Source organism: Gigantopelta aegis, chromosome 9 (genome assembly GCF_016097555.1).
Source record: "Gigantopelta aegis isolate Gae_Host chromosome 9, Gae_host_genome, whole genome shotgun sequence".
NCBI classification, from domain to species: domain Eukaryota; kingdom Metazoa; phylum Mollusca; class Gastropoda; order Neomphalida; family Peltospiridae; genus Gigantopelta; species Gigantopelta aegis.
In genome coordinates this window covers 58,563,839-58,591,531 of record NC_054707.1, presented here as the reverse complement: position 1 = coordinate 58,591,531, position 27,693 = coordinate 58,563,839, and the positions used below count along the sequence as shown (strand labels likewise).

General features: G+C 36.5%; 1 protein-coding gene across 1 annotated transcript in view; it reads right to left on the bottom strand.

Annotated features, from left to right (window-relative positions):
• Positions 1 to 143: 143 nt before the first annotated feature.
• LOC121381096 (RUN domain-containing protein 1-like) overlaps positions 144 to 27,693 on the bottom strand; it is a 34,507-nt gene continuing 6,957 nt past the window's right edge. The window contains exons 2-16 of the mRNA XM_041510206.1: positions 27,472 to 27,631; positions 26,135 to 26,279; positions 24,009 to 24,101; positions 23,211 to 23,318; positions 22,354 to 22,506; positions 20,092 to 20,182; positions 19,358 to 19,419; positions 17,605 to 17,691; positions 16,961 to 17,100; positions 15,839 to 15,962; positions 15,227 to 15,316; positions 14,961 to 15,071; positions 13,963 to 14,153; positions 6,791 to 6,885; positions 144 to 6,227 (exon numbers count right to left, since the gene is read on the bottom strand). Of these exons, the coding sequence (XP_041366140.1) occupies positions 6,121 to 6,227; positions 6,791 to 6,885; positions 13,963 to 14,153; positions 14,961 to 15,071; positions 15,227 to 15,316; positions 15,839 to 15,962; positions 16,961 to 17,100; positions 17,605 to 17,691; positions 19,358 to 19,419; positions 20,092 to 20,182; positions 22,354 to 22,506; positions 23,211 to 23,318; positions 24,009 to 24,101; positions 26,135 to 26,279; positions 27,472 to 27,631 (1,757 nt within the window). The 3' untranslated portion in view covers positions 144 to 6,120. The remainder of the gene's footprint in view (positions 6,228 to 6,790; positions 6,886 to 13,962; positions 14,154 to 14,960; positions 15,072 to 15,226; positions 15,317 to 15,838; positions 15,963 to 16,960; positions 17,101 to 17,604; positions 17,692 to 19,357; positions 19,420 to 20,091; positions 20,183 to 22,353; positions 22,507 to 23,210; positions 23,319 to 24,008; positions 24,102 to 26,134; positions 26,280 to 27,471; positions 27,632 to 27,693) is intronic.

Genomic DNA, 27,693 nt, shown 5'->3' with positions numbered 1-27,693 from the left:
ATTAAATCACATTAAAGAACACCCATCAAGAGTTCTGTCCCTTTTCAAGTTTAGTTTGTATACAAACATGCCATAATTGTTAAGACTTCTTGGAATCCTTTTTTTCCAAATGTGGTCAATAATTATTTTATAACATCAATAAGTTTTTTACATTCATATTTTCTTTATTCTTTGCAAATATGTATATACACATGTATTTACAATTTCCTGCAAAATATGAGAACACTGCTTAATACAACACTTGAGCATAAAAGAAACAAGATGTTAATTTACGTGTACTGGTGTCAAATAAAGGAATGGTCAACAAAACAAAATGAATTTAAAAGTAAATTTTAAAAACGATTAATGAAATTAGAATATTCAATGAAATAACTACCACTAAATATATCAGTTTTAACAATAAACACAACAAATGTTTCTAAGTAAAACAAGTTAATTTTGTAATACAGCACATTTATATCAATGTCATTGTGAACTCATATTTACAAATAACTGTTGTCAGTATAAGAGATAACTGATTTCTAATGAATATATTCCATAAAAGCCATCCTCAAGATAGATAGTAACAATACATGGACAGACAGAATAAATAAATAATAAATAAACAAAACAAAAATAAATAAATAAAAAGGTGGGGGGTGGGGGGTTACCAGTAAGTCGGTATTTTATTTTATTTTATTGTGGAAAAAAAAAAAAAAAAAAAAAATTGTTTCAAAGAAAGAAAAACTGAAGACAGAAAACAAAAAATGGGTCAGGTATTTTAAAATATTTTACGTCTGGCTTAATGCACATTATTACCCAATCAATAGCCTTCTACTGACAGACATGCTGCAGTTGTGCTGGAGTATGAAGCATGGAACGAACACAGTAGACAGATTGTCTGGACACGTCACAGAGAGGAAATATTGACAACTAAATAAACACACAGAGAGACAAACAAAACAAAGACCAACTTGACACTTCCCTAACACTTTTAACATGCACCTGGCACACTAAAACAATCTAACACAACACCAAGTCTGGCTCACAATACTTAAGGTCACAATAAAAAAAGAAAGATTGTCCTATATAATAATAAATATTGGTGATTATTTATATAATGTTTTGATGACACTTTCAGCACTGCTTTTTAAAATGTATTAGTATTTAGAAGAAAAAAAGAAGTCTGGATAAAAAAAAAAAAAAAAAAAAAAATTGCAATTAACCCGTTTGATAGTTTGATTTGTGGACTAGAAAGAGCCATTTTCTTTACATATTCCACCCAGTACTTGTTATTCAACTGTCTCTTGCATTTCATTCTATAGACTTTCAAAACCAGAAACTGCCTACTCCAGTAATCTGTGTATAATTTAAAAAAAAAAAAAAAAAAAAGTGATGGTCTACACTTTCAGAATTGGAATGACACTACCATTATGGCTTACCTAGTATATCAAATGCTACATAGCACACAATAAAAACAAATTAGAAAACAAAACAAAAACTTCAACACAGGGGACATTTAATGTGGTTTATGGGAGAAAGGTAATTTTTATCTCTATTTTAACATCCAAACTGTTATTTTTTAAACAACAAATCCAACAGTATCTGTGTTATTTAAAAGCATATAAAACTTAGGTGCTGGCTGCAAAAGTGGTGGTGATGGTGACTGGAGTTGTGGGTTGTATACCGCACCTCATAATGTAAAAAGACATAATATTATGCAATTGTTAAATGTATATAGAATTTCACATTGTAGACGCAAGACCAGCTTGACATAACAAAAAAATAAAGTAGCAAAATATTTACTACAAAATTATATATGCTGATTATTACAATTAGAATAGTCATTTGAAACAAAATAAATAAAATAGTTGAAAAAACTTTCTGGTGGCCTAGACCGGTCTCAAGTATTTGTGCATCCAGTGGACAAACACATCGAAGTTTACATTTAAAATTTCAAGATGGAAAATATACAGTGTTCCACAAACATCCCCTAAATTCATTTAACATTCTTATCAAAAAAAAAGGGTTCATCTTGACTCATACTCTCACCCAAATGTTGACATAGAAAAAAACCTGCTATATTAATGCACCATCCCAGACAGGGTAGCACATACCATGGCCTTTGATATAATAGTCGTGGTGCACGGCTCAAACAAGAAATAGTCCAATGGGCCCACCGACAGGAGAGGTGTGATTAAACAAATTTTTTTTTTTTTTTTTTTTGGTGGATAACATATTATTTTTGAAAAAGAAGAACGCATTTTAAAATGACAAAAATGGTAAAACATGATATATGGAATAAAAAGAAAGTTGAATTTGAAAAGTACAGGATGTGGAATAAAGAAGAACATAATAATATTGGGGGTCAGTATCACTTTGGACCTGTCAGTCTCAACAGAATGAATAACACACAGAATAATCCAGAGATTGTAGAGTAAAACACAAAAATCAACAACACAAACACAACAATGAAACTGATAACGGCTTTCGTGAAACCTATTTACAAAAAGATCAAAACAAATGTATTAATTCTCAACAACAATATTATAATATATTAACTTATAATTATTGCACTTGAAAGAGTTGTCAGTAATACTTCACACATATATAATGTAGTCTTTATACAAACTTAATATCGGTCAATAAACCTTGGAAATATATAACAATTCCTCTTAATAAGAGTTATTATGTCACTATATGAATAAACATTAATACTACATATATGATTAATTAAATAACCTGCATGTATTCATTAGTGACAAAAGTATGACAAACTATGTATTATTTTAACAAAAAATTCATCATATAAGATAAATAAATGCTATTAGATATAGTACATCAAAATTGTGCCACATTAGCAGACGGACAGAAAAAAACGAGCCAGCCGAAAATGTTGAAACTGTTTTCCTGCTCTATATGGTAGTTATGGCCCTAAATTTCAAGGAAAATTTATATTAACTGTAGATTCAGACATGCATTTTTTATTTCTATTTATTCAAAATAATTTATTTTTAAATAATAAACCTTTTAAAAATTAATACCTTCTGAAGTTCGCTTAAATAATGAGATAAAAAAAAAATGTGCTCTCAAAATTTCATTCTGCCAAAAGGCAGGTGACCAACCGGTTTGACTACCTCACATTTCAAGGCCTGCCATACACACACCACTTATACTACTATATAATCAGTGCTGATACATAAAAACTGCATTCACGGTTAACTACACTGACTTTATTACAGTGATAACAATTTTATCCATTGAATAAAAATATTCGCTATTCAAACATATAGAAAACTGTTTGTTTTTAAAGGGAAATCCCACTCCGAAATCTTTTCGATTTAATAGCATTCCACCATCTACCAGGCTAAGCAATCACGTCAGGGATGTCTTTAAAGTAAAACGATAAACTTAAAATAAATATAAAATGAAATACTCAAAACAATTGCTAGACAACATGTATCTTAATATCAATAACAGATTATATATCAACATCAATAACAGATTATAATACATTACTGTGAAATTGCACGGGTAGAAATAAGTAAAAGTAAACAATATAACAGAAATAATGGAATGGAATGGAATGCAAGGTTAACTGGAATTCTTACAGCCAAACAGTGTAAACAAAAACCACAAATAAGAGAGATCATAATACAAGCTAGGTACATTGAAAAGAATTCCTAGGTTCATGTATATTGAAAAGAATTCCTAGGTACATGTACATTGTAAAGAATTCCTAGGTACATGTATATTGAAAAGAATTCCTAGGTACATGTACATTGAAAAGAATTCCTAGGTACATGTACATTGAAAAGAATTCCTAGGTACATGTACATTGTAAAGAATTCCTAGGTACATGTACATTGTAAAGAATTCCTAGGTACATGTACATTGTAAAGAATTCCTAGGTACATTTATATTGAAAAGAATTCCTAGGTACATGTATACTGAAAAGAATTCACAGAAACAAAATAATCACTAAATTATATAATATTTCATTCAATGTGTACCATAACAGAAATACGATTTATTAACTCTGAGATGCTTTTTGGCAAGCAAGTTGTTGGCTTTTTTGGCAGAAACGTGTCATCATGACATAAATGAAGGTCATACCTGTTGCAACTATTCTTAACATTTCTGTAACAGTGTTGTAATGAAAATCAAAACATTATAAATAAATACCAGAGTTTTCTGCTTCAATTTAGACTTGATTGCAGCAGACTTTCATTTTTCAACAGTGCAGAAGGGTGAAAAATTGCACTTTTCATAATGCTGAATGGGAAACAAAAATTTGATTCCCAGTTTCATCAAACAGGAATCATTGGTTTGCACACTTTGAATAAGTAGGTGCATAGGAAACAAGGTCATTGTCCACATTCCTGAAAACCAAATGTCTGTTTCAACATGACAAGTCATAAATCATCTTATATCTTTTTCTAAGATGATTTTTTTGTTTAAACAAACCTCTAAAACTAGAAAAATGTTGCATCTCTTTGTAAGATATGATGCTGTGGTTACTAGAGAAAAAAACAAGTTATTTTTTTCTAAATATTAAACTATAATTTGAAGAGAGAAAAAGAAAAATACAAAAGTTTCTCAATACGAGTTAAAAATCAAAGAAAATAAACAATACTATACTGCATTCAAAATACTGATCCAAAACAAAGGACATTTACATTACATATATCATTAAACACATTATCTAAACATTGTACTTACAACATCATCTATTTTCATTTTAAATAATAAGTGCCTAAGGCACATGTCAGGTATATACTAGAAAACCTTTGTCAACAAAAAAAATAATAGAAGACTTTTGTTTTTCATCATAAATCATAGAATAGCAGACTTAATCGGCTTTATATACACTAAAAGAGCACAGTGAAACCTGCTTAACAGCCACCTTTTCTAAGCAGTCAGCTGTCCTAAGCAGATTTCCTCCACTTTTCTTAAGTTCCCATTTGGTTGCCCAACACAGGTTTGACTGTAGTCATTAGCATGTCTGTACCTAATAATATTTCAACACTGGATGCTGTATTTACAAAGCAATTGCATTGGTTTACTTCACAGGTGGTCTATGCCCCACCCCCTATTTGAAGCAAAAAACTTAATTTTCTGTCATATATATATATATATATATATATATACATGTGTGTGTGTGTGTCTGTGCACATTTGTGTGTGTGTGTGTGTGTGTATAGATATAAACCAAAAATATATGCTTGTGCCCCACTACAGCAGGTGCCAACTTCCACTTGACATAATAACATTCCTAGGGGCCTGCATCACAGACTACAATGGATAAATCTGAAGATGTCTCAATTTGTTTTACTAGTACATAAACCAGAAATTTTATCTACATTTAAAAGCAACTTCTGTTTTACACTCATACTACACACAAAGTATTATTTACATTAACCAATTTTTTTTATCCACATTAAAAGTATTGTCTTCCGTTTTACATTAACCAGAAATGTTTATTTACATTAAAAAGCAATGTCTTCTGTTTTGTGAACATCACAATGTATTGCCAATCTATACAGATTTTTAAAAATCCATATTTAAAGCATCTCTAATGACTGTCACTAGACATATGTAAAATTAACATTAGTATTTTACACTTAAATAAGTCAAACATTATTCATGCAATTGTTACAAGTTAAAGGGGCTGTTCCAAAAATGATCACTTGGGGTTAGAAAGATTGAAATTTTGATGGCAAAGATGCTTTGACATTTTGGCAGTAGGCTTTTCAAATTTGGGTGGAAAGATGCTTTGAAATTTGGGCATACAAATATTTTGGAATTGTGTGTTAAAGCTGCTGGATTTTAATCCAATAAAACTAACTTTTTTTTCACTCTGGTGGAGGGTATTTAAAAACCAGAGGTTAAATAAGTGGTTGCCTTATCACAAATGGCAACCACATTTTTGAATAGGCACCTATACTAGAAAAAAAAGTGTCAATTATATGTCACTTGTAACTGGACTTATCTGATTTATCCTTGGGACTTTTGACTTTTGAACTTCTATGTATTATTTTAATCCCTGGAAAACAATTGTCTTTTTTCACCACCACCCCATCATGTGATCAATCCTGGAACAGTCTTTATTTTGATAATGGGTTCTTTGATATTAAAGAAATCAAAACGCATCCCGGATGTTGCTGAACGTTCTGACCGCCAGATCACTGGGCAGTCGGAAGTTTATCGTGTTCAGTTTGTCCAGAGATCGCAGTGCATCCTCAAAACCTAAGAAAAAAAGAAAAGAAAAAAAGTTTAATATGGTTATCTGGTAAAGGTGTCAACAACTAAAACCCCTCAATTTACGTTTCAAATAATTCATCAATATTTTTTAAAATGTCATAATATTTTATAGCACCTGCAGCAGTTTTGTTGGAAGATTTTAATGTTGGGACTAAATTACTAACAATGTATGCAAAATATATACACTTATAATTACAATATGACAAGAAACACACTGTATACAGGCCTCTGAGAATTAAAAATCTGTATATTGGTTATGCAAAAACAAATTCAGGGAACCCATTTTGTTTTTACATAACCCGTCATGACCATGTAAATGATGTCATTAATTCGATGCGTGAAAGAAAAATGGGTTCTGCATAACTATACTTAAGCGAGCAATGCGCGAATGAAACCATCACTCTTGCAATTTTCAGCGATCTGCTGTATATACAGATGCTAATACTGTAAACAAGACAATGTGTTTAATATGTAACTTTAGAAAAGTACTCAATGAAACTATCGTGGAAAATCTTCTAATATATGATAAGTAATTTAAAACAATTTACCTGTGCGAGCCACGTAACTCCAGTCTTGGTAATAGGTGTCAATCAGATACTGTGTTCTAAACAACAATCTCAACCATGTAACCAATTTCTTCTCACTGCAAAGAAATTAGAAATTACATTTACAGAACTTTGTTAACATTTCAAAGTGTACACTGATCTGATTTCAATCTACAGCATAACATTTGACTTGCATCTGACAGTCCATAATGTTAACTTCACATGAAACCAGGACATCCAGTTAATTGCTGTTAACATCAAAACTGTCAAATACTTAGTTTGTAGGCAATGTGGTTCTAATATTCAGCAATTAATGATTTGCAACAAGATTTGTAGTGTACTCACAGTCCAAGCAATATCCCATCAGAAACAGTCTCAGTATAATAATAAAAACGTAAATGTTTTTGAAATAATTCAAAATAATTGCAGTAATCTGCATGGCATTTGACTGTCAACACATACCTTTAATAAAACCTTTAATATACCAATCATGGAGCACTGATTGGGACACAAACATTTCAACAAGTAAGAAGGAACTACGTGCACCTCAGGCCAACACTTTACCAGTACTCTATCTCACAACACAGAAATATATATATATATATTTTTTTTATTTAGTCATGAATACCTAGCCTAACCTCTCAACCTAAATGCATTTTCCCCTTTACCCATAAATGGTCAGGTTAAAGCTAAAGTGTTATGGATATATTTTTAAAATTATTATTGAATTATTTAGAATTAATTAGCATTAATTTTCTTACTGTCAAGTGTCAACCTGTTTTAAAACTGAATTTATGTTAGTAACTGATATTATTACATACCTATTCAGTCTTACTATAGTGATAAAGACATTTTCAAACCGTGTGATAAATGGAGAAAACTTGGAGTGTTTTCTCTTTTATAGATACATTACCTGTCCTCAAATAAGGGCACCTCCCCCCCACGCAAGTGGTCTGGTCCGAACATCCCAACAGCCAATGGGATGGCCTAAATTCTTCTACTGCATACTGCTCTCTAGTTCCGGTCACATGACTGTAACTTCCTTCTTTTTCCCTGAGCGCATCGCACGGAGAACAGGCAGTGGGGAGGCCCGGGCGGGATAAAATCTTGAGGACAGGTAATGTATCTATAAAAGAGAAAACACTCCAAGTTTTCTCCATTTCTATAGCCATTACCTGTCCTCAAACAAGGGCAGCATTCAACAGATGGTGGTGGGTGCCGAGATCCGTAGATGCTTGTGATAACTCCCCAACCGGAAAGAGGCTGACTAGTGGAAGAATAAGGCCAACCTTGGTAAGCTCTCTTCCTAGGGATGCCCATCACAGACCAATACAGGTGATGTTAGTAACAACAACCAGAATGGTGGCATCCGTCAGCAGTGTCAGGTACGGCTCCCAGAACAAGGACCAGGAGGCGGCTGCCACATCTCATGCTGGTTCTGACAGGTGGGAAGTCGTAGCCACCAGGGATGCAGGTGTTAGGTAACCCTCACGTATTGAAGTGTTATTTTTTTCAATAACAAGCGACAACCTAATGAGGTGCATCCATCAGAACATTGAACAGAACAAGACCCCCCCCCCCCCCCCCCCCCCCCGAGTGTTTTCTGTCTAGTACATCAAAGAACTGTTAGTTCAATAACGACAACAAATAACCACATGCAGTGCAGGGTAAAGGTTATCGAGACAAAAGTTCCGGCACCAGTGTGTGAACTGTGCAAAAGAACAAAAGTCTAAGCAATCCTCACCTGTCGATTCGATGGACATCTTAGTATGCAGCTCAGAATCCGACAGACATCAACGGCGACGAGGACGGCTTGTATTCAACAGAGTCTGTGCAGCAACAACCAGACCCAGATGATGGAATCCCTCAACGTCCTCTGTGGAGATATCCCTCAGATAATAGTTGGCGAAGGTGGAGTCCATAGCCCAGAAACAACCAGTGATAATGTGCTGAATGGGTGTGTTGCAGCCAAGGCACGGAGTTCATGCGGATTAGTAGCAGATGCAGCAGGTAAACCCTCCTTCTGATAGCCAGTCAGGATAGAAGACCGGATCCAGGTGGCCACCGTGTTCTTGGTAATATCCCTCAACCGACTCTGGTTACAGGAGAGGAAAAGTCTCTTGCGATGTTGTTGAAAAGATCTGGTCCTCTCGATGTACTGGTGCAGGGCTCTGACAGGGCACAACGCCAAGTCCTCAACGTCCGCTGGACCAACGATAGAGGAGAGGGCCTGCACAACATACGAACGAGGCGCTTGGTATGGTAACTGATTCTTTGCAACAAAGGTCATGAGTAACCCCAAGTTCCAGTAGCGACATCACGAACAGTAGCGATGACCTAAACGTACCCAGCGATGGTAGACCCCTTCAATCGTAAAGCGGTCCGCTGATACAGCAAAAAATCAGCGAGACGAGGTATCTGGATCGTCTGAGGTTTGAGTTTTTGCCGAAAACACCATCAGTGAAAGCAAAGTCATCTGACGTTGTAAGCCGCAGTAGTAGATGATCTTTCAAAATGGCCGCCATGGACCGTGAAGAAAAGCCTTTCTTCCTCAAACTCTTGGAGATAAAGTCCACGCATGCAGTTGTAACAACTGCGGACGTGGATGGTATAGTCTTGACGTGGGATGCAGCAACAGATGATCCCAGTCTGACAGTGGTAAAGGATGTGGATCGGCAAGACGTATTAGATCTGGATACCACATCCTGGATAACCACATCGGAGCAATGAGCAACAGGCGACAATGGTACAGCTGAAACCTCTGAAGCACCCTTGGAAGGAGGATTGGTGGAGGAAAAGCGTATGCGTCAATCTGTTCTCAGCTGATGGCCAAGGCGTCGAGATCCAGAACTTCGGGATCTGGCACCGGAGACACGTAAACCCTCAGCTGATGGTTGAATCGTGTGGCGAAGAGATCGATGTTTGGTGTCCAAAGTCTGTCGCACACCCATCGAAACGCTTCGGGATGGAGCATCCATTTTGTCGGCTGTGGAGACGATGGCCGAGACAGCATGTCGGCTAGTACATTGGAAACCCCTGGAATATGGCGAGACCAAAGTTGCAGTGGAATCTCATCGACCAGCTTGTAGAGAAGATAAGTCAACTGCAGCAAACTGCTGGAGTGGGTTCCGCCCTGACGGTTGATATAAGCCGCCGCGGTGGTACTGTCTGTGGCCACCATGAGAGAGGCCCCTGTCAACATCTGTCGCCAATGAAGGATAGCGTAGTAGACTGCCAACAACTCTAGCAGGTTGATGTGGAGTCCAAGTTCGTCTGGTTGCTGAGATAGGCTCCCCAACCTTCCAGTGACGCGTCGACGAACAGGTGATGTGTGGCTAGGAAGGGCCAAATAGAGACACCGTCTAAGACATTCGATCGAAGCTGCCACCACTGCAGGCTGAAGCGTAGATTGTCCGGGAGCAAGATGATCAAGTCCGGATTGTTGAAACGAACAAACGGGTTGAGAAACATCTGCAAGTGCTGCAACTGGAGACGACACCTCCGAGTGTCAAATCCTGGGCGGAAGTGAGGAGACCCAGGAGACTCTGCCAACCGTGGAAGGTCATTGGAGCGGTGAGGGCTATGGCAATCATGGTCTGGATCTTCTCCCAACGGTCTAGAGGGACTTGAACGAGGCCCAGGTCGGGTCGAAGCCAAGCGCCTATGAACTGTAGAGACAGTGTGGGAGCCAGTCGAGATTTCCCGATGTTGATAATCCAACCCAGATGCTTGAGAAAGTCCATGATGAAGGCAACATGTGCAGTAAGCCCTGTCTTGCTCTGGCACTTCATCAGGCAATCATCGAGGTACGAGTAAAAGGATATATCTCTGTGATGCAGGAAGCGGGACATCGGAGTCGTATTCTGGTGAACAGCCATGGCGCCATGGATATCCCAAAGGGCAGGACTGTCCATTCGTAATGCCGACCCTGTAGTACGAACCTGAGGTAGCGATGACAATCGGCATGCATCGGAACATGAAGGTAGGCGTCCTTGAGATCTAGAGAGGTAAGCCAATCCCCCGGTTTGATCACGGCAAGAACATCTCGCAACATTAACATCTTGAAGGACGGAGGAGGAAGCAGGTAGTGGTCGTTGAAAAACGCCAAGTTGTGGATCATTCGCAGCTCTGGTGAATCTTTCTTCGGCATGAGGAAGATGTCCGAGTAAAAGCCGGGTGTTAGGCGTGCTTCCGAAATGCTGCGAACAGCTCCCTTCACCAGTTTGTTGACGGACTCCTGTAGGACCTTGACTTGTGATACGGAATGCCGCGGTTCTCGAGGTGAAGTGGTTAATGGAGGGATGGAAGACAAGTGCAGACGATACCCTGTCTTCAAGATCGACGTGACAGACGGATCTTGGCAAAGTGTCTCCCAGTTTGCCAATAACAGCGAAGTCGACTTCCGACCATGGATATTTCGACCGGTGTGTTGCACACCGGAAGCGTCAAAACCGAGTCGTTGTTCTGGTTCAAAATCAGGGGCGGGCGTAGGTCGAGACAATCTGAGTAGTCCAAGACTGGTTGGCTGGCGTCAACGTCGGCCAGGCTTCCCCTGGGTCCGAGCGGGAGGACCGGATGGTCGTCTGTCCGGAAACCGTCGAGAAGGTTGACCTCGAAAGGAACCTCTCCAGCGCTTAGATGGTGGTTGTGCAGTGAACGTAGACTTTCGCTTCGTGGATTCCAACGTCGAAATAAGTTGTAAAGCTTTGACAGTTGCTGTCGACTGCTGGTCTTTATCATTGGCCGTAACCACGTCAGAAACCTTGCCTGCAAACAGCTTTGTTGCGGACCACGGTTGAGCTAACAGCTCCTTATGCTGGAGATCCAAGGTTGATTTTTTCAGATAAGCCTGGCGATGGTACTGCATCAACATCGATGACATAGAGGTAACCGAAGACGTCAGGAAAGCCAGCATCTGCGCCGATTGTTGAAACAGCGCGTAGCACCGTGCATCTTTTGCCTGGGTGGCCATCGCAGCAAGGAAAACGTCCAAGTAAGACAACACAAACAAGCAACGTCTCTGGGCAGTATCCATGGCTTGGACCTGTTTGTCCATCAAATCCACAGTTGACGACTTCCCAAGACGGTGAACATCTTCATCCAAAGACAGAGCCCCATCTTTAAATGGCATGTCAAACACCGGATACATACTGTGATTCCAAGACGGGAAGGCGACAAAGGACGCCGTCTCTTTAAAGGTGCGGTCTAAATCTGTCGCCACGTCGGATATGAGTGTACCGGCTGCCAAGGAACGGATAACCACATCTTCCGGAGGGACATCAGTCGCTATCATCGGTGTCGGTCCCTTCTTGGACGGCATTGGTGGATGTGGCAAGGACGGCAACATGTCATAGACGGCCGCCAAGCAATCCCTCATAGTCATATGGTCAGTAGAGTCAGGCTCATCAATGATAGAAACCGCTGTAGGCGCTGCATCCCCAAAGTCTCAGAGCACTCGAGCACAGGCCAATCGATCTGCCGAAATGGAAGCCGCCGGTGAACCCTCGGAGGCCCTGGAAGTCACATCAATCAAAGGTCGGCGCTGACAATCCATGGAACCCGTAGGGAGCCGTGCAGGTCGTGGGGAACGGCTAGTCCCGGCTCCGATGCGCCGAAGATGACTTCCCCGCCGAAGATCGGTGAGCCTTGAGTCCGTGGAACGTCTATCTGCATGAGCCGGCTTCTTAGAGGGCTGCGTAGAGACCGCAGACCTGTCATCCGAAGTCTTAGGTATCGGTGAAGCTGAAGAAGCCGCACCCCCTGAAGAGGGGACTGGAACCGGACCTGACCCCGAAACCGCCGGTTTGGGTAAGGTCGCCATTGACGCCATTGTTTCTTTTAGCATGGTCGGTAGAATTGAACATAACACTTCCGCCACGGAGTCAGCAATCAAAGGCGAAGATTCCACCTTCTTGGTCCTCGCTGACACCACCTTCAGGTAAGCCACGAACTCGACATAAGACAACCCCGAACAAAGGTCGCATCTTGAAGTGAGGCCACGCGAAACACGACAACCCGGACATAAGTCGTGAGGGTCGCCGCCGGCAGTAAACTTCTTGCAGCGTAAACACGCTTGAACTAGTCGCTGAACATTATCAGACATGATAATAATAATTTTTCAATCTGTGAAAAGAAAGAAAAACCAACCATAACACAAACACAAAGCCGGTAAATAAAGATGCCATTTTGCAAATGGCGTCCGACACGACAACCGGCGATATAAACAACATTTCATGTAATTAAACGCTTGGAAAGTCAAGCGAATACGCGAAAGACATACGAAAGCTAACGAAAATGAAGGTGAAAAACATTTCACCCAAACACGAATACAAAACCAAAGGTCTTATAAAAAATAAAAATTTGACTCCAAAACAGAGCCAAGCAAATGGACGTCCAGACCCTTTAGCGAAGAGAAAAAGAAGGAAGTTACAGTCATGTGACCGGAACTGGAGAGCAGTATGCAGTAGAAGAATTTAGGCCATCCCATTGGCTGTTGGGATGTTCGGACCAGACCACTTGTGTGGGGGGAGGTGCCCTTGTTTGAGGACAGGTAAATGTGAAAAGAAATTTATCTTGTATAGCATATATGTGCGATCTGGACTGGAACTTTCAAATGGGGAATTCCCTTTTTATCTTTACTGGAGTTAGCACCTTTTTGTTACTGACGTCATATATGATTTACAAATTCCGTCACATCGTATTTGAAACATTACACAAGATTGCCGCAGAGCAAGGTTCTTAACGTTTTGATCATAGATTTATGATGTTAAATTAAAAACGTTTTTCTAAAGCATAAAAGAAGGTATGTAATAACTACAGAACTTGACATACATTGTTTTCACTTCCTATTTATTGCACTCGTTTATTTTGTGAAAGCATATACCACTCGACCACTGGTGTGATGACATATCCATGAGGTCTTATGGTATATATTCTTGCGTAAAATAAACTCATGCAAAATAAACTCGTGCAATAAATAGGAAGTAAAACCAACGTATGTGAAGTTCTGTATATTTATAACATGGTGATGAAGCTTGTAACTTTAGTACATGCTAAGAAATATTCACTTGAGAGTCTTGAAGTGTGAGTCTTCACTTCTCTTGAGAGGGGTGTGACTGGAGATGTTATAACATGGTGAGGAAGCTTGTAACTGATGTACATAAATAAACACTCACTTGAGAGCCAGACATATGAGAGCCTTGAAGTGCGAGTCTTCACTTCTCTTGAGAGGGGTGTGGCTGGAGATGACGGTGTCGATAGCACCTAGCAAAGTCTGTTTAGCTGTGATGGGGCGACCGCCAACAATGTCCAGGTGAAACGACTGCGATAGCTTTCTGGCTGGTGATTCATTATACTCCCGACCATGCTGTAAACAATATATCTTATAGTAGCACCAAAAATAGTCTTCTTTTTTTTTAAAATAAAAATAAAATAATTTTTTTATATTTTGTTATCCCAATGACAATGTGAAGGTTGGGGAGCCTTGAATCATTGTCTTACAATGTAGAACATAAAATAAAATTATAATACATTTGTGTGTACATATATAAGTAATTATATGATAAAGACTATGACAATTTTTTTTAATGTATGATATATATATATATATATAGAAACTAGGGATATTTGGTGCCATATGTTTATTGCCATAACATAGGATTATTTCGACACTTGGTCAAAAGAGAGGAAACCTGCTGATGTCAGCAAGGGGTCTTTCTGTTAGGCAGGAAAACAAACAAATACAACAAGGATCCTGCATCCCATCACACCTCAGAGTAGTGCTCTACCATTGTAGTACATCCCCACAATTACTATTTGGAGGTAATAAATACACTGGTGTGATGACATATATCACACATTTTCATGGTGTGTATACATACAAATACTAAATCACTTTATTTTTGCAAAGCATAATGAAGTCTTAAACCACAATTGAAGTTAGACATCAGACATGCTTGTTTGTAATTCTATACAAAAGCCACTTTAGGAAAGGAATACGTGTTTAATGACACCTCAGCACATTTCAAACTACGGTTATTTGGTGTCTAACATAATAGTTATTTTGAACTTTATGCTATCTGACAACAAACTTCACTAAATATTTTAAATTAAAATGGTCCCGTAAAAAAATAATATTAACAGGAGATTTTTAAGTGTGTAATATCATTTGTACCTTCATGTCATAATACTTGAGCATAAGGTCCCAAGCGTGAAGCATCTTCGTGGTCTGTGCAGATCGACTCGGAAAACATCCCAGTGGAATGACTGATGTACTCTGACCTACCTGTAAACAAACATAAAACTTTTTGTAATAGTTGAAAGTATTTCACACCATCTAAAAACTAGAGTCTGTAGGCTTTAATGTAAGTTGTGTATATTGTGTAAAAAAAGAAAAGAAGATAAGGCATTATACATACAGCCATTTGAAATGCTACCTACCTCCATTAGTCCATGCTGTACCAGATCTCTGATTGCCATGGCCAGGTTTTTGCGAACACACTGAGTTAAGGCAGGGCTGTTGTGCGGGATCTGAAATAAACAGTGTTCATATTCTTCGTCATCAAATTCCATTACTTTTCGTGACTCTTATTTTTTTGAAGGATTTTCAAGGATTTTTCTGCAGTCATCATTTAATGCAGATTGTCCCTTTGCTTGTGTTGTTTCAAATGAGGTGGGGTGGATTTCAATCAATTTTCATTTTGCAAGTCCCAAATTTCCATCAGTGTCCAGCTCTGTGAAAGGACATTTGCTAATTTCATGACTTTCCAAAATAGGAAGGTCTCACAGAAACATGATATCAAGGCTGAGAATGAAATCTTCTAAAACATGTCTTACAACACTAATGAACCATTCACATGATACATTTCACTCTAAAAATTAATTCTTTACCCATTTATCTTAAGAAAGTTTTAATTCACCATGATAAAAACAATATCTTCATGATGTAATCACGAATTATGTATGATGGTGAGTAATCGGCACAGAACATAATTCAACAATAACTGTTATATGATTAGGTTGCGAGTACGACTATAATGTAGACAAGTTTACCTCCTCTGAATCAGATGAGTAGTCATCTGTGTCTGTTGTAGTTTCCTCATCTTTCTGTTCAGCCTCCACAGCTGCCACCTCCAGTGTTTTGTTAATGGCGACTTCCAGCTTTGCTCTCAAGTCCCTATAAATACACATACCGGTAATGTTAAATTTCACTAGCTAGATTAATTAGTGGTAAGCACTGACATAAAGGTCATGGATATTTGATAGCCTTTTAGGTGTTCAATAACTGGATTATACAATTCCTACTGTACACAGTAAAGTTTGTTTTGTTTAACGACACCACTAAAGCACATTGATTTATTACCGGTAATCATCAGTTATTGAAAAGAAAGTTTGTTTTGTTTAATGACACCACTAGAGCATATTGACTTATTAATCATCGGCTATAGGATGTCAAACATTTGGTAATTTTGACATATAATAGCAAGGGATCTTTTATATGCACTACCCATAGCACATACCACAGCCTTTGATATACCAGTTGTGGTGCACTGGCTGGAACGAGAAATAGCCCAATGGGCCCACCAATGGGGATCGATCCAAGACTGACCGCGCATCAAGCAAGCACTTTACCATTGGGCTACGTCCCGACCCTACCGTACACAGGGCTACTTCCCACCTTTACAGTACACGGACTCCTAGAAATTTACACTAATAATTCAAATACTATATAAACAGTTAAATTGTATTATTGATTATTACAATTATTTCTCAACTAACAAGAAACAAAGAAAGAAATGTTTTATTTAATGATGCACTCAACAAATTTTTATTTACGGTTATATGGCTCAGACATATGGTTAAGGACCACACAGATATTGAGAGAGGAAACCCGCTGTCACCATTTCATGGGCTACTCTTTTCGATTAACAGCAAGGGATCTTTTATATGCAGCATCCCACAGACAGGGTAGTACATACCACAGCCTTTGATATACCAGTTGTGGTGCACTGGCTGGAATGAGAAATAGCCCAATGGGCCCATCGACGGGGATCGATCCAACACCGACCGTGCATCGAGTGAGCGCCTTACCAGTGGGCTACGTCCTGCCCCCTTCACCTAACAATTGCTATTGTTAGTTAGAGACAAAACCAATAGATAACTTGCTGCCCTTACCCCCAGTGATTTCCTTTACTTGTTTTCTTCAAGATGTTGCGTTTGAACTCACGACTGCCACACCCAAGATGACTGATTATGTAGATTTGTATTATCGCCAGTGTTTTCTTCATCATCTGGATTGTCGATTCGTTCAAGGTCTGTGAAAATTCATGTAATGTTAGACACAAACAAACCAGTTTACCGGCTGAGAGTAAAGCTTAGGACAAGATAATGGATACTGTTTTCTGAGGTAGGACTTCGGTTTTAACGGAGATCATAAATATGGGCAGATTTCATATTTATAACATTTAATATTTAGTGTTTGACAGTCGTATCACCATTTTCATCTCTATATTCCAATAATAAATGTATGTTTAAAAATAATGATAATAAATATTATGTTTGGTTCCATTAAATTTATAAATTATTCAAAAATATATACACTGCATAAAAGATTAACAACTGTTTTGTGCCAACAGGCAGAATAATCTCTCAGGACTTTCTCCATTTTGTCATGAAAATCATTTTATTACATTTGAATTTTCTCATTTTAATTTTCAAGACTTTTCTTTTATGAATTCTGCAAACTATTATTTGCTACTTTCAAGAATATATCTGTCCAATGAATGTTTATAATTTGGAAAAATATTTTCATAAAATACTTTTGATTCTTTGTCCTTTCTGTTTCGCTCCCTGCAGTTTGCTGTGTGGCCATCTCTAGTACTGCTGACTACTTCCCCTGGGCTATCCTAAAGTCAAATATTGTAATGAAATTTGTAAACAAGTAAAGAAATAGAAAATATTTTCAATGAAATGCTAGCTGATTTATATTTTTAAAATTTAACAGACAGTAATAAATATTGTCAAACCTGTGGTAAGCAGCCACCTGAAGGTGTATAATAATGGTATTTTATAGAGGTGGTTGTTTAGAGGTCAGTGTATACAAAATACTTAATAAAGGTCAATTTGGCCGTAAACACAGCTGGTTGCTCTTCAAACATTTAAGTCTATTTGTATATCTTCACTGAAAAAAAAAACCCAAACAGAATCTTCACTCCTAGGTTACACTATTTTTATTTTTATTTATCTTTGGCACACACCTCAGCTATCTGGGCCAATGTCAAACCCAGTACCTATAAACCTTAAAGTTATGGGTGTTAAGAACTACCGTATATTGCTGTGTATTAGCCGAATCCTTGGATAAGCCGACCTCTTAGTTTGATCCTAAATATCTAGTACAAAATCATCGGCCTTGTGTATAAGCCGAAGTCATCATTTGTCAAGCTGTATGTTGTATCGATTTCAATAATACTGTCAACAAATAGACTTGTGCTTTTCTTGTTCATTATATTTGTTTTCCCTTTAATTATTACAAACACGGTAATCGTGATCACAATCAATGCAGCAATGCTAACATCTACCATGCCGTGAAATATAATTTAGAACTGATAAAGCATAACAGAAAAATCAATAATTCAAGCTGTAACAACATATCACTGCACACAAGTAACTAATTTATTCACTGGACAGCAAAAAGTAAAATCATTGAGGCATTTTTAATCCCCCACCACACACACAAAAACAAAAGATGTGGTCCGTGACTGCAGTTCACTGTATAATGGTATGGTCATGTGACAATAGTGGGAGTAATTATCGTCCTGAAATTCATGTTATGTTTTTTCAGTTGGTAATGTTAATAATGAGCGTAATTTATTTATGGCATTACTTTAGTTTAATGCACCCTCCCAACAAAACAATAATATTCGAAATATAATACTTGTTTGAAGAAAAAACACCGTTTTGTATCTTAAATTTGCTATATGAAAGACTGGTCTCAGCACAGGTCAAACAAAGATGGCGGACAGTTGGAAAGAATACGTTTTTACCATTGAAATAACAATAAAATAAGTTATTTTTTATTATTATTTATCAAACTTATAATGCATTCAAGAACAAAAAACTGCATAATACTGCATGATGGAGTGTTTTATTTATACTGTGCACAAATTATTGTTACATAATCTGTGAAAGGCTAAGGGTCTGATCAAAATTTATAAGTCACGGTTGGTAGTATTGTGGATCGGAATTTTATGCTCCAATTTGTTGCCTCCGTGTATAAGCCGACTGTCTTTTTTTAAAAAGTGTTTCTAGACTTCAAAAGTCGGCTAATACACGGCAATATACGGTACATTTATGATTAATTTGCACACCTATTTCATGTCTAAAACCTTTATATAAGAACCAACAGTGCATCTATATTTGTACAGGTTAAAAACATTTCAACACAAGTCTGTATGTGTTACAGTCATAGCATCTAACTCAACTTAAAATCATTTGAACAATGTTACCTTCACCAGTATTCAACAGAAAGTCAGCTAATAATCATTACTTAATTTTTAAAGATCAAACTGTTACCTTTGAATGCACAGTACACACACATCTCTTCTCACCAAGAGGCCCTGGAGAGGTTGCTTCACCTTTAAAATAACACAACTCAGTCTAGATATACACGACAGAAAAGAAATTAAATATGTTCACAATTCACAAACAGAAATGTTTTAACCTTATGAAGTTTATGGAAATTTGTTGATGGGGAACTCAACCTATTTGGTGGGGTTAGGCATTCTCCAACACAATTTTTTTAAATCTTTGTGTGGCCTTACAGATGATTACCTAGCATCTGGAAGACAACCCCTTCCCCAAATGTTTTAGATAGTAATTTTTGGTCGTTTCAAAGTAACCTTTAAGCAAGGACAAAAACATAAATTTTAGGGTCCTGAAGTAAGGAAAGACAAGCCATCACCACCACCAATTCCTGTGATGTTATTGTTTGTGAACTAGCACAATGAACATTTTCATAAAAGCATCATTAAATTACAAATGCATTAAAATTCTGTTATTTAGATGTTGAAAGGTTTGAACTGAATAGCTCCAACAATCGCAGGCTTGAGATAAACGTAATAGTTGTTAGTTAAAATTATGGCATGGAACTATTTCTCCACCTCAACATACCCTGGCGCCAATGAGATAACAAGAGATTAAGATAACATTTGCATTTTTTCAAGTATATTTATGCTGTATTTCATATATTAACTGTAAAGCATTTCCATTATTTTAAAAAAGAAAACTGATAAAAGCTAGTATCACACCTTGTAGAAAGTCGATAAAGCGTTCCAGATCACCGATTTGTGTTTTCAGCTGATCCACAAGTTTCTCTTTCACTTTAGCTGGGTTGACAATCTGTAAGGTAAGAAATATACATTACTGATAAAAACTATGTCAACTTTGTTTTAAAATGTAAATTTTATGGATGTATAAAAATAATAGATCAACAAGAATCCTTGAAATCTGCTTGTACCACTAGTGCATGTAAAAGACAAACTTAAACTATTGTAACTATACAAGTGTACCTCAATCTCTTGTAACTATACAAGTGTACCTCAATCTCTTGTAACTATACAAGTGTACCTCAATCTCTTGTAACTATACAAGTGTACCTCAGTCTCTTGTAACTATACAAGTGTACCTCAGTCTCTTGTAACTATACAAGTGTACCTCAGTCTATTGTAACTATACAAGTGTACCTCAGTCTCTTGTAACTATACAAGTGTACCTCAGTCTCTTGTAACTATACAAGTGTACCTCAGTCTATTGTAACTATACAAGTGTACCTCAATCTCTTGTAACTATAGAAGTGTACCTCAATCTCTTGTAACTATACAAGTGTACCTCAATCTCTTGTAACTATACAAGTGTACCTCAATCTCTTGTAACTATACAAGTGTACCTCAATCTATTGTAACTATACAAGAGTACCTCAATCTCTTGTAACTATACAAGTGTACCTCAATCGCTTGTAACTATACAAGTGTACCTCAATCTCTTGTAACTATACAAGTGTACCTCAATCGCTTGTAACTATACAAGTGTACCTCAATCTCTTGTAACTATACAAGTGTACCTCAATCTCTTGTAACTATACAAGTGTACCTCAATCTATTGTAACTATACAAGAGTACCTCAATCTCTTGTAACTACTGTAAATCATGAAATTAATGCGAGCAAGTAATTAATGCGAAAAATGCGGCGCATTTTGTTTAGTCTCATTCCCAATACAAAAAATGTGCAGGATTTTACTATAATACTTCTAAATAAAATAAAACTTTTATAATATAAAGATGAAACAAAATACAAAAACAATTTTAAGTTTTGTGAATACTTCAAGAATCTTTCTTTCGTTTCGATGTTGCCATTCTATTTTCACTTTCCTGGAATATCATAGCGGTTATATAATACAGTGATGTTCCAAATGTTTTGTTTTTAAAAAGTTCATTTTGCGATGTGAGTATTTTTCAAATTTTCTTACACTTCTGGATTACTGTATACATTTAAACTGTTTTGAACATTTGTAAAATTATCATCAACAAATTTTATTACTAAATATAGTCCTTTAAAAATGAAACAGTAGAAACTTATATAACCGCAACCAACAATCCTTGCATATTTCTTCAAACCATTTGGCTCGACTCTATACATGGGATTTTAAGTTAGACTGGTCGCAAGTTGTCACTGTTGCAATATATCGCATTTGTTAACGTCTATTCCTGTGCTGCGCATCAAGTGTATAAAATTAGTCTAAAATATTTGTTAGAATAATACGTCTGCGTTCGCGTGAAATATTGTTCCCTGCAATAGCGACCCATTTACCTTTTATTCCTACTGGTGGATTAATTAGAAGCAATCACCACACAAAAGTGCGAGGCATACCCTTAACAATAAGGTGTAGTTATACTAATTACACTACTTTAAGTAATTAGGGCTTTCTGGTCGACCTACCATGCGATTAGCTTCAGATTATGTAGTAGCTGTCAAAACAACTACTGACTTCTTTTAACATGAAAGATGAAGCCCAAACTATAATAAGAACACAACTGTGTTTTTTATGTGATGTGGACTTTTGCCCGACGCATTAATAAAAATACGCATTTGTGTTCACTCATGTACGGACGCAATAATATCATGACGCATTAATTTCATGACGCATTAATTTCATGATTTACAGTATACAAGAGTACCTCAATTCAATGAGACATGATACCAAAGATATATTTTAATAAAGATAATCTTTATTTACATGTGCAAAAAAATATGACTACTTGTAAATCATTAGATGTGCACCAGAACTGTCAATTGTTGCAAATCTCTGACAGATTAACTATATAAAAGTGCTTTAGAACAATTCTTAGTTATATATATTTTGTTGGCAAAAACATTTCACTCTATATTTACTATACCAATGCAGAGGTGCATAAAACCATAAAATTAATGAAGATGTGATCCTCTGTTATTTGTAGCATAATTTACTCTGAGTAAATAATAAGTTATAATAAATATCATGTGTATGGACTGACCTGACCAATGGCATGATCCACAACTTGACGTAGCTCATCTGTACTCAGAACATCAAAGTTCTTGAGGTCAAGGTCAAGTTTGTGTCGCAGTTCATCAATCACGACCTTCTGCTTCTCCATTACCTGATTTGTTGGTAGTTCAGCATCCCCAGTCTAAAAACAACCATTTGTTAAAATAAAATATTAAGTATTTTATTGTTTAAGGTCTGTTTTTGTAATACTTGAATTTTGTCACAGAAAAAGATCCATGAGCATAGTAATAGGATTTTGATTTGTTCGTAAAGTTGCTGATTTAATATTTAAGTTCTTGTTATAGTAGGGGGGGGGAATGCTTGCTTGATGCACGGTCGGTTTAGGATCTATCCCCGTTGGTGGCCCTATTGGGCTATTTCTCGTTTCAACTGATGTAACAAAGGTTGTGGTATGTACTATCCAGTCTGTGGGATGGTGCATAAAAAAGATCCCTTGCTGCTAATCGAAAAGAGTAGCCCATGAAGTGGCGACAGCGTATTTCCTCTCTCTATATCTATGTGGTCCTAAATCGTATGTCTGATGCCATATAACCATAAATAAAATGTGTTGAGTGCATCGTTAAATAAAACATTTCCTTCCTTTCTGTTATATTAACTAGCAATAGCTTCATTATCAATATTTGATTAAATAAAAATAAAATTGTTGGTGGGATATACAAAACAATTGCCTCCCACATATGATCAGTTCTGGAAGGGCTCTGAAGAAACCATGACATCTGACAGGCAGTCGTGACTGTCTTTTTGCTGATAATGCAAGAAAAACATTTACAGAACTTCAGTGCTGGTACAAATTTCTAGATCTAGTAGTTGAACATTTTCATTCACCTCATATGCGTATGTCTCCAGATCTACCAGCTGTGACTTGAGTTGATGGATCAGTTCTCGCTGCTTCTCTCTCTGTTCGGCTATCTTGGACTCGTGCTCTCTTTCACTCTGCAGAGGCAAATTCAGAATACAACTCATCACCTTTGCATACATTTCAATTAAATTTTTGTCAGAATAAATTCTGTTGAAAATGTCACAATATTGAGACAAATGTGGCTGCCATTTGAAGGAAATATAATTAATTTGTTACTAATGTGAAAAAAAACCAACAGTTGGTTGATCACCAAAAAATGGGAGTTATCCATCCTTAAGCCGCAGAACACTTATTTTGCTGTTACATAGGTGGCCGCATGCCATATGCACAACTGATATTACTTAGTAATGATAACAGGAAAAAACCTCAAAACACAAGGTTATTTAAATACTACATGTCAGTCTACATGTAATCAGCATCGTATTTTGTTAATTTTGTAATGAAGACTTATTTTCAAAACAATACTAATAAGCTGGTAATGTTGAATTTCAGTCTACTTAAACATTTTGTATTTAAGTAAATATGCAAAATTTCATTAAAACCAGTTGATTTGATTTGATTTGCTATTGATTTGGTGAGTCTTCAAAGCAAACATTAAGTGCAGAATTTACAAAACATGTTCAATGCACCATGTGCAAGTTGTAAAAAACAAGGACAAAACAAGACACATGACTGTGGTTAAACACCTAGCACTTATGGTAAATTATTAAACATATCTACATTTTTTTATTGATATTTAGTAAATTCTACCCTAATTCTCTTACCATTTCCTCTAGCAGCTGTGCGTCTTGAACATGACAGCCCCGTACATCAGGGATGCCCTTGAAGGCAAACTCCTCAAGTTCCAGAAGAAGAGTCTGAATATAATAAAATGTTTAATCTGTCATTAAAATGGACAGCTTCATTAAAGCTATAATTCTCAAGGATATGGGGATTTATTTTATTTAACCAATTGGAATAGATCATCAAATTTGTCCCTGCAATGCACTACTGGTCATTTCTTTCAGCTGCAATAGGTTTTATATATAACATATATATATTTATTATATACATAGCAATGAAATATATAGATCTAAAGAAACCATAAAAGTGATATCTGGTGAAAAGTCATATTAGTTAGTGATAATATAGAAATCATATTTTTGTAAAAATGTATGATTAAGGGATAGACCGGCGTGAAGGAACTTCGTCGCTGCCCTAAATGCCATTAGGCATGACAGGAAATGAGAGTATGATTAAATTATCTCTCTTTGTGTTGTTTCTTCGCATTTAAGTTTGATGATTACCAATGCATCTGATCATATATGAAAAATTTATTTATACAACTGTACTTGTAAAAAACTGTAAAAAATGGATATGAAGTGCAATTACAATAAAATATCTAAAATGAATTAAATACAAAGCTAAATAATGATGACACAATGTCCTGTAATTAAATTTAAGTTAAAATTTAATGGCGTTCGATTAGTTTTGTTTTTGTGGAGTGTTTTGGAGGATCGCTTTGTCAGGTATGTTTGCACAGCAGTATTATTAAATAAATGTTAATTTAATAATTAAATAAAGATAATTTTTATTACAAGTTCTTTTAAAAAGTCTATGGTCAAATAAATTTTCTGGATAAGTTCCATCGGAAGAAATATATCATGGCGTTACGTGTTTTCGATAGGATAAGCAAAAGATATTAACAAAAAGTGAAAGATATTGTCAAAAATTAGGAAAGATGTATATAATAAATAGACCATTTCATGGTGTTTTTCTGAATACAATTTTTATGTCAACTTGTGATGTGTGAAAACCATATTTTCACTCACTGCATTGCTATTTGTGAAAATATGGTGTTCACACATCAATCGTTGACATAAAATTCTATTAAAAAAAAAACCCATCAAATAACCTCTATGTACTTATTTATTAGTAAAGAATACAATGGAATTAAATTTCTTACTATAAACTGGTTTGATGTTAAAAAACTAAAACTAAACCAAAGACATCAAACAATTAAAAAATAATGATAGTGACATAATATACACATAAAATGTACATCAAACTGATATTTGTAACTGACAAATCATGAAATCTTTAACCTAGATGAAAAAAGGACAGATTTGCTATTATTTACAGTGAGGGATATGTGGCGGTTCACGGATATCGGTAAGAATTTAAAGCAATCTATTCATTCCCAATTTTAAAACTTGACAGATATTAAATTGTGAAGAAGTTTTGTTTTGTTTTGTTTAACGATACCACTAGAGAACATCGATTTATTAATCATCGGCTATTGGATGTCAAACATACGGTCATTTTTGACAGTCATAGAGAGGAAACCCGCTACATTTTGCCATTAGTAGCAAGGGATCTTTTATATTCACCATCCCACAGACAGAATAGCACATACCATGGCCTTTGATATACCAGTCGTGGTGCACTGGCTGGAACGAGAAATAGTCCAATGGGCCTGCCGATGAGGATCAATCCCAAATCGACCGCACATCATAGACTTCCAGAATTTATCACAAGGAGGTAGACAAATGGTTATTGTTTTCCAAAGAAATATTAAAATTTTAATATATATTTTTTAATGATAAAATTAATTTGTTAAATAGACAGTTGATGGTGAAAATTTCTACTCTGGACATACAGTCATTTTTGACAGTCATAGAGAGGAAACCCGCTACATTTTGCCATTAGTAGCAAGGGATCTTTTATATTCACCATACCATGGCCTTTGATATACCAGTCATGGTGCACTGGCTGTGACAAGAAACAGCCTAATGTGCCCACCGACAGGGATCAATTCCAAATCGACCACGCATCTAGTGAGATTTTTACCACTGGGCTATGTCCCACCCCAAATTGTGAAGAAGGCTGACTTCCTAAGCTGTGTGCTAACCTCCTTGTCTTCCGGTGAGGAGCTGACGATCTGCTTGAGTCGGAACTGGACCTGTGCGAAGTGAGTGGTCAGAGCCAGGAGGGACGAGTTCAGTTGTTCCTGCTCCTCCTCCAACGCCTGCATCCGATCCATCTCACCAACATGGCTAAAACAAAAGAAACGTAAAGTTTAGTCTGTTTAAGTCACTGGAGCACAAGGATTAATTAGATTTTGGCTATTGGATGTCAAATATTTAATAATTCTGACAATATACTGATGAAATCTTATAGAGCAAACCCGCTACACTTTTTGTTAATAGTTTTATATCCACTTTTCTATAGGACAGCACATACCATAGTCTTTGATATACCAGTTGTGGAGCACTAGTTGGTATGAGGAAAACCCCTATGGGTCTACTGAGGTTGTTCAATCCTATGATCCAAGTACCTCAGGTACTAAGACCAAGCTCTAGATCTCACCCATCCCATGAAACAAAAGAAATGTCACTGTAATTAAAACAATTGAGACAATTTTTTTTAAAGTTAGTTTGTTTTGTTTAACGACACCACTAGACCACTTTGATTTATTCATCATGGGCTATTGGATGTCAAACATTTGGTAAATTTCAACATATAAAGTCTTAGAGAGGAAACCCGCTAAATTTTTCATTAGTAGCTGTAATGTTTATAGCATTAATACCAATAGTGATATAGAAACTATTATCATTGAGTTACTAGTTGAACCAGAACATTACAATAGCAAGGGATCTTTTATATGCACCATCCTACAGAGGTTAGCTCATACCACAGCCTTTGATATACTAGTCATGGTGCACTGGTTAGAATGAGAAATAGCTCAATAGGGGAAAAAAAATACATTTTAAAAACAAAAATAAAAATATAATAATAAATAAATAATAATAAATTATCAATTTTGCTGAAAGCCTGCCAAGGCATTTAGTACCATAAATGATTCAGTACAAAATAAAAAAACAATTTATCAAGACCTGCAAAAATCAGAAGAGTAACTATCAACAGCACATACTAAAAATCACATGTGTAACTATCAACAGCACATACTAAAAATCAGAAGAGTAACTATCAACAGCACATACTAAAAATCAGAAGATTAATTATCAACAGCACATACTAAAAATCAGAAGAGTAACTATCAACAGGACATACTAAAAATCACAAGTTTAACTATCAACAGCACATACTAAAAATCACAAGAGTAACTATCAACAGCCCATACTAAAAATCTGAAGATTAACTATCAACAGCACATACTAAAAATCACAAGAGTAACTATCAACAGCACATACTAAAAATCACAAGAGTAACTATCAACACACTAACCTGTGTTCTGCTGGAGAGGGGGTGGGGCTGACGGCTGCCCCAAGTGGAGCCCATCTTTCTGCAGGGCGTTCAAAGCTCTGCTCATCAAAACTGTCGTAGCTGCCACTTTCATCCAACTCTGTCTTAATGCTTGTTTCAGACATCATTATCGGTGAAGTCTCTACAACATCAAGAATAATACACCAGTCTTAAATATGTGTCAAAATTATATAAATTCAATCA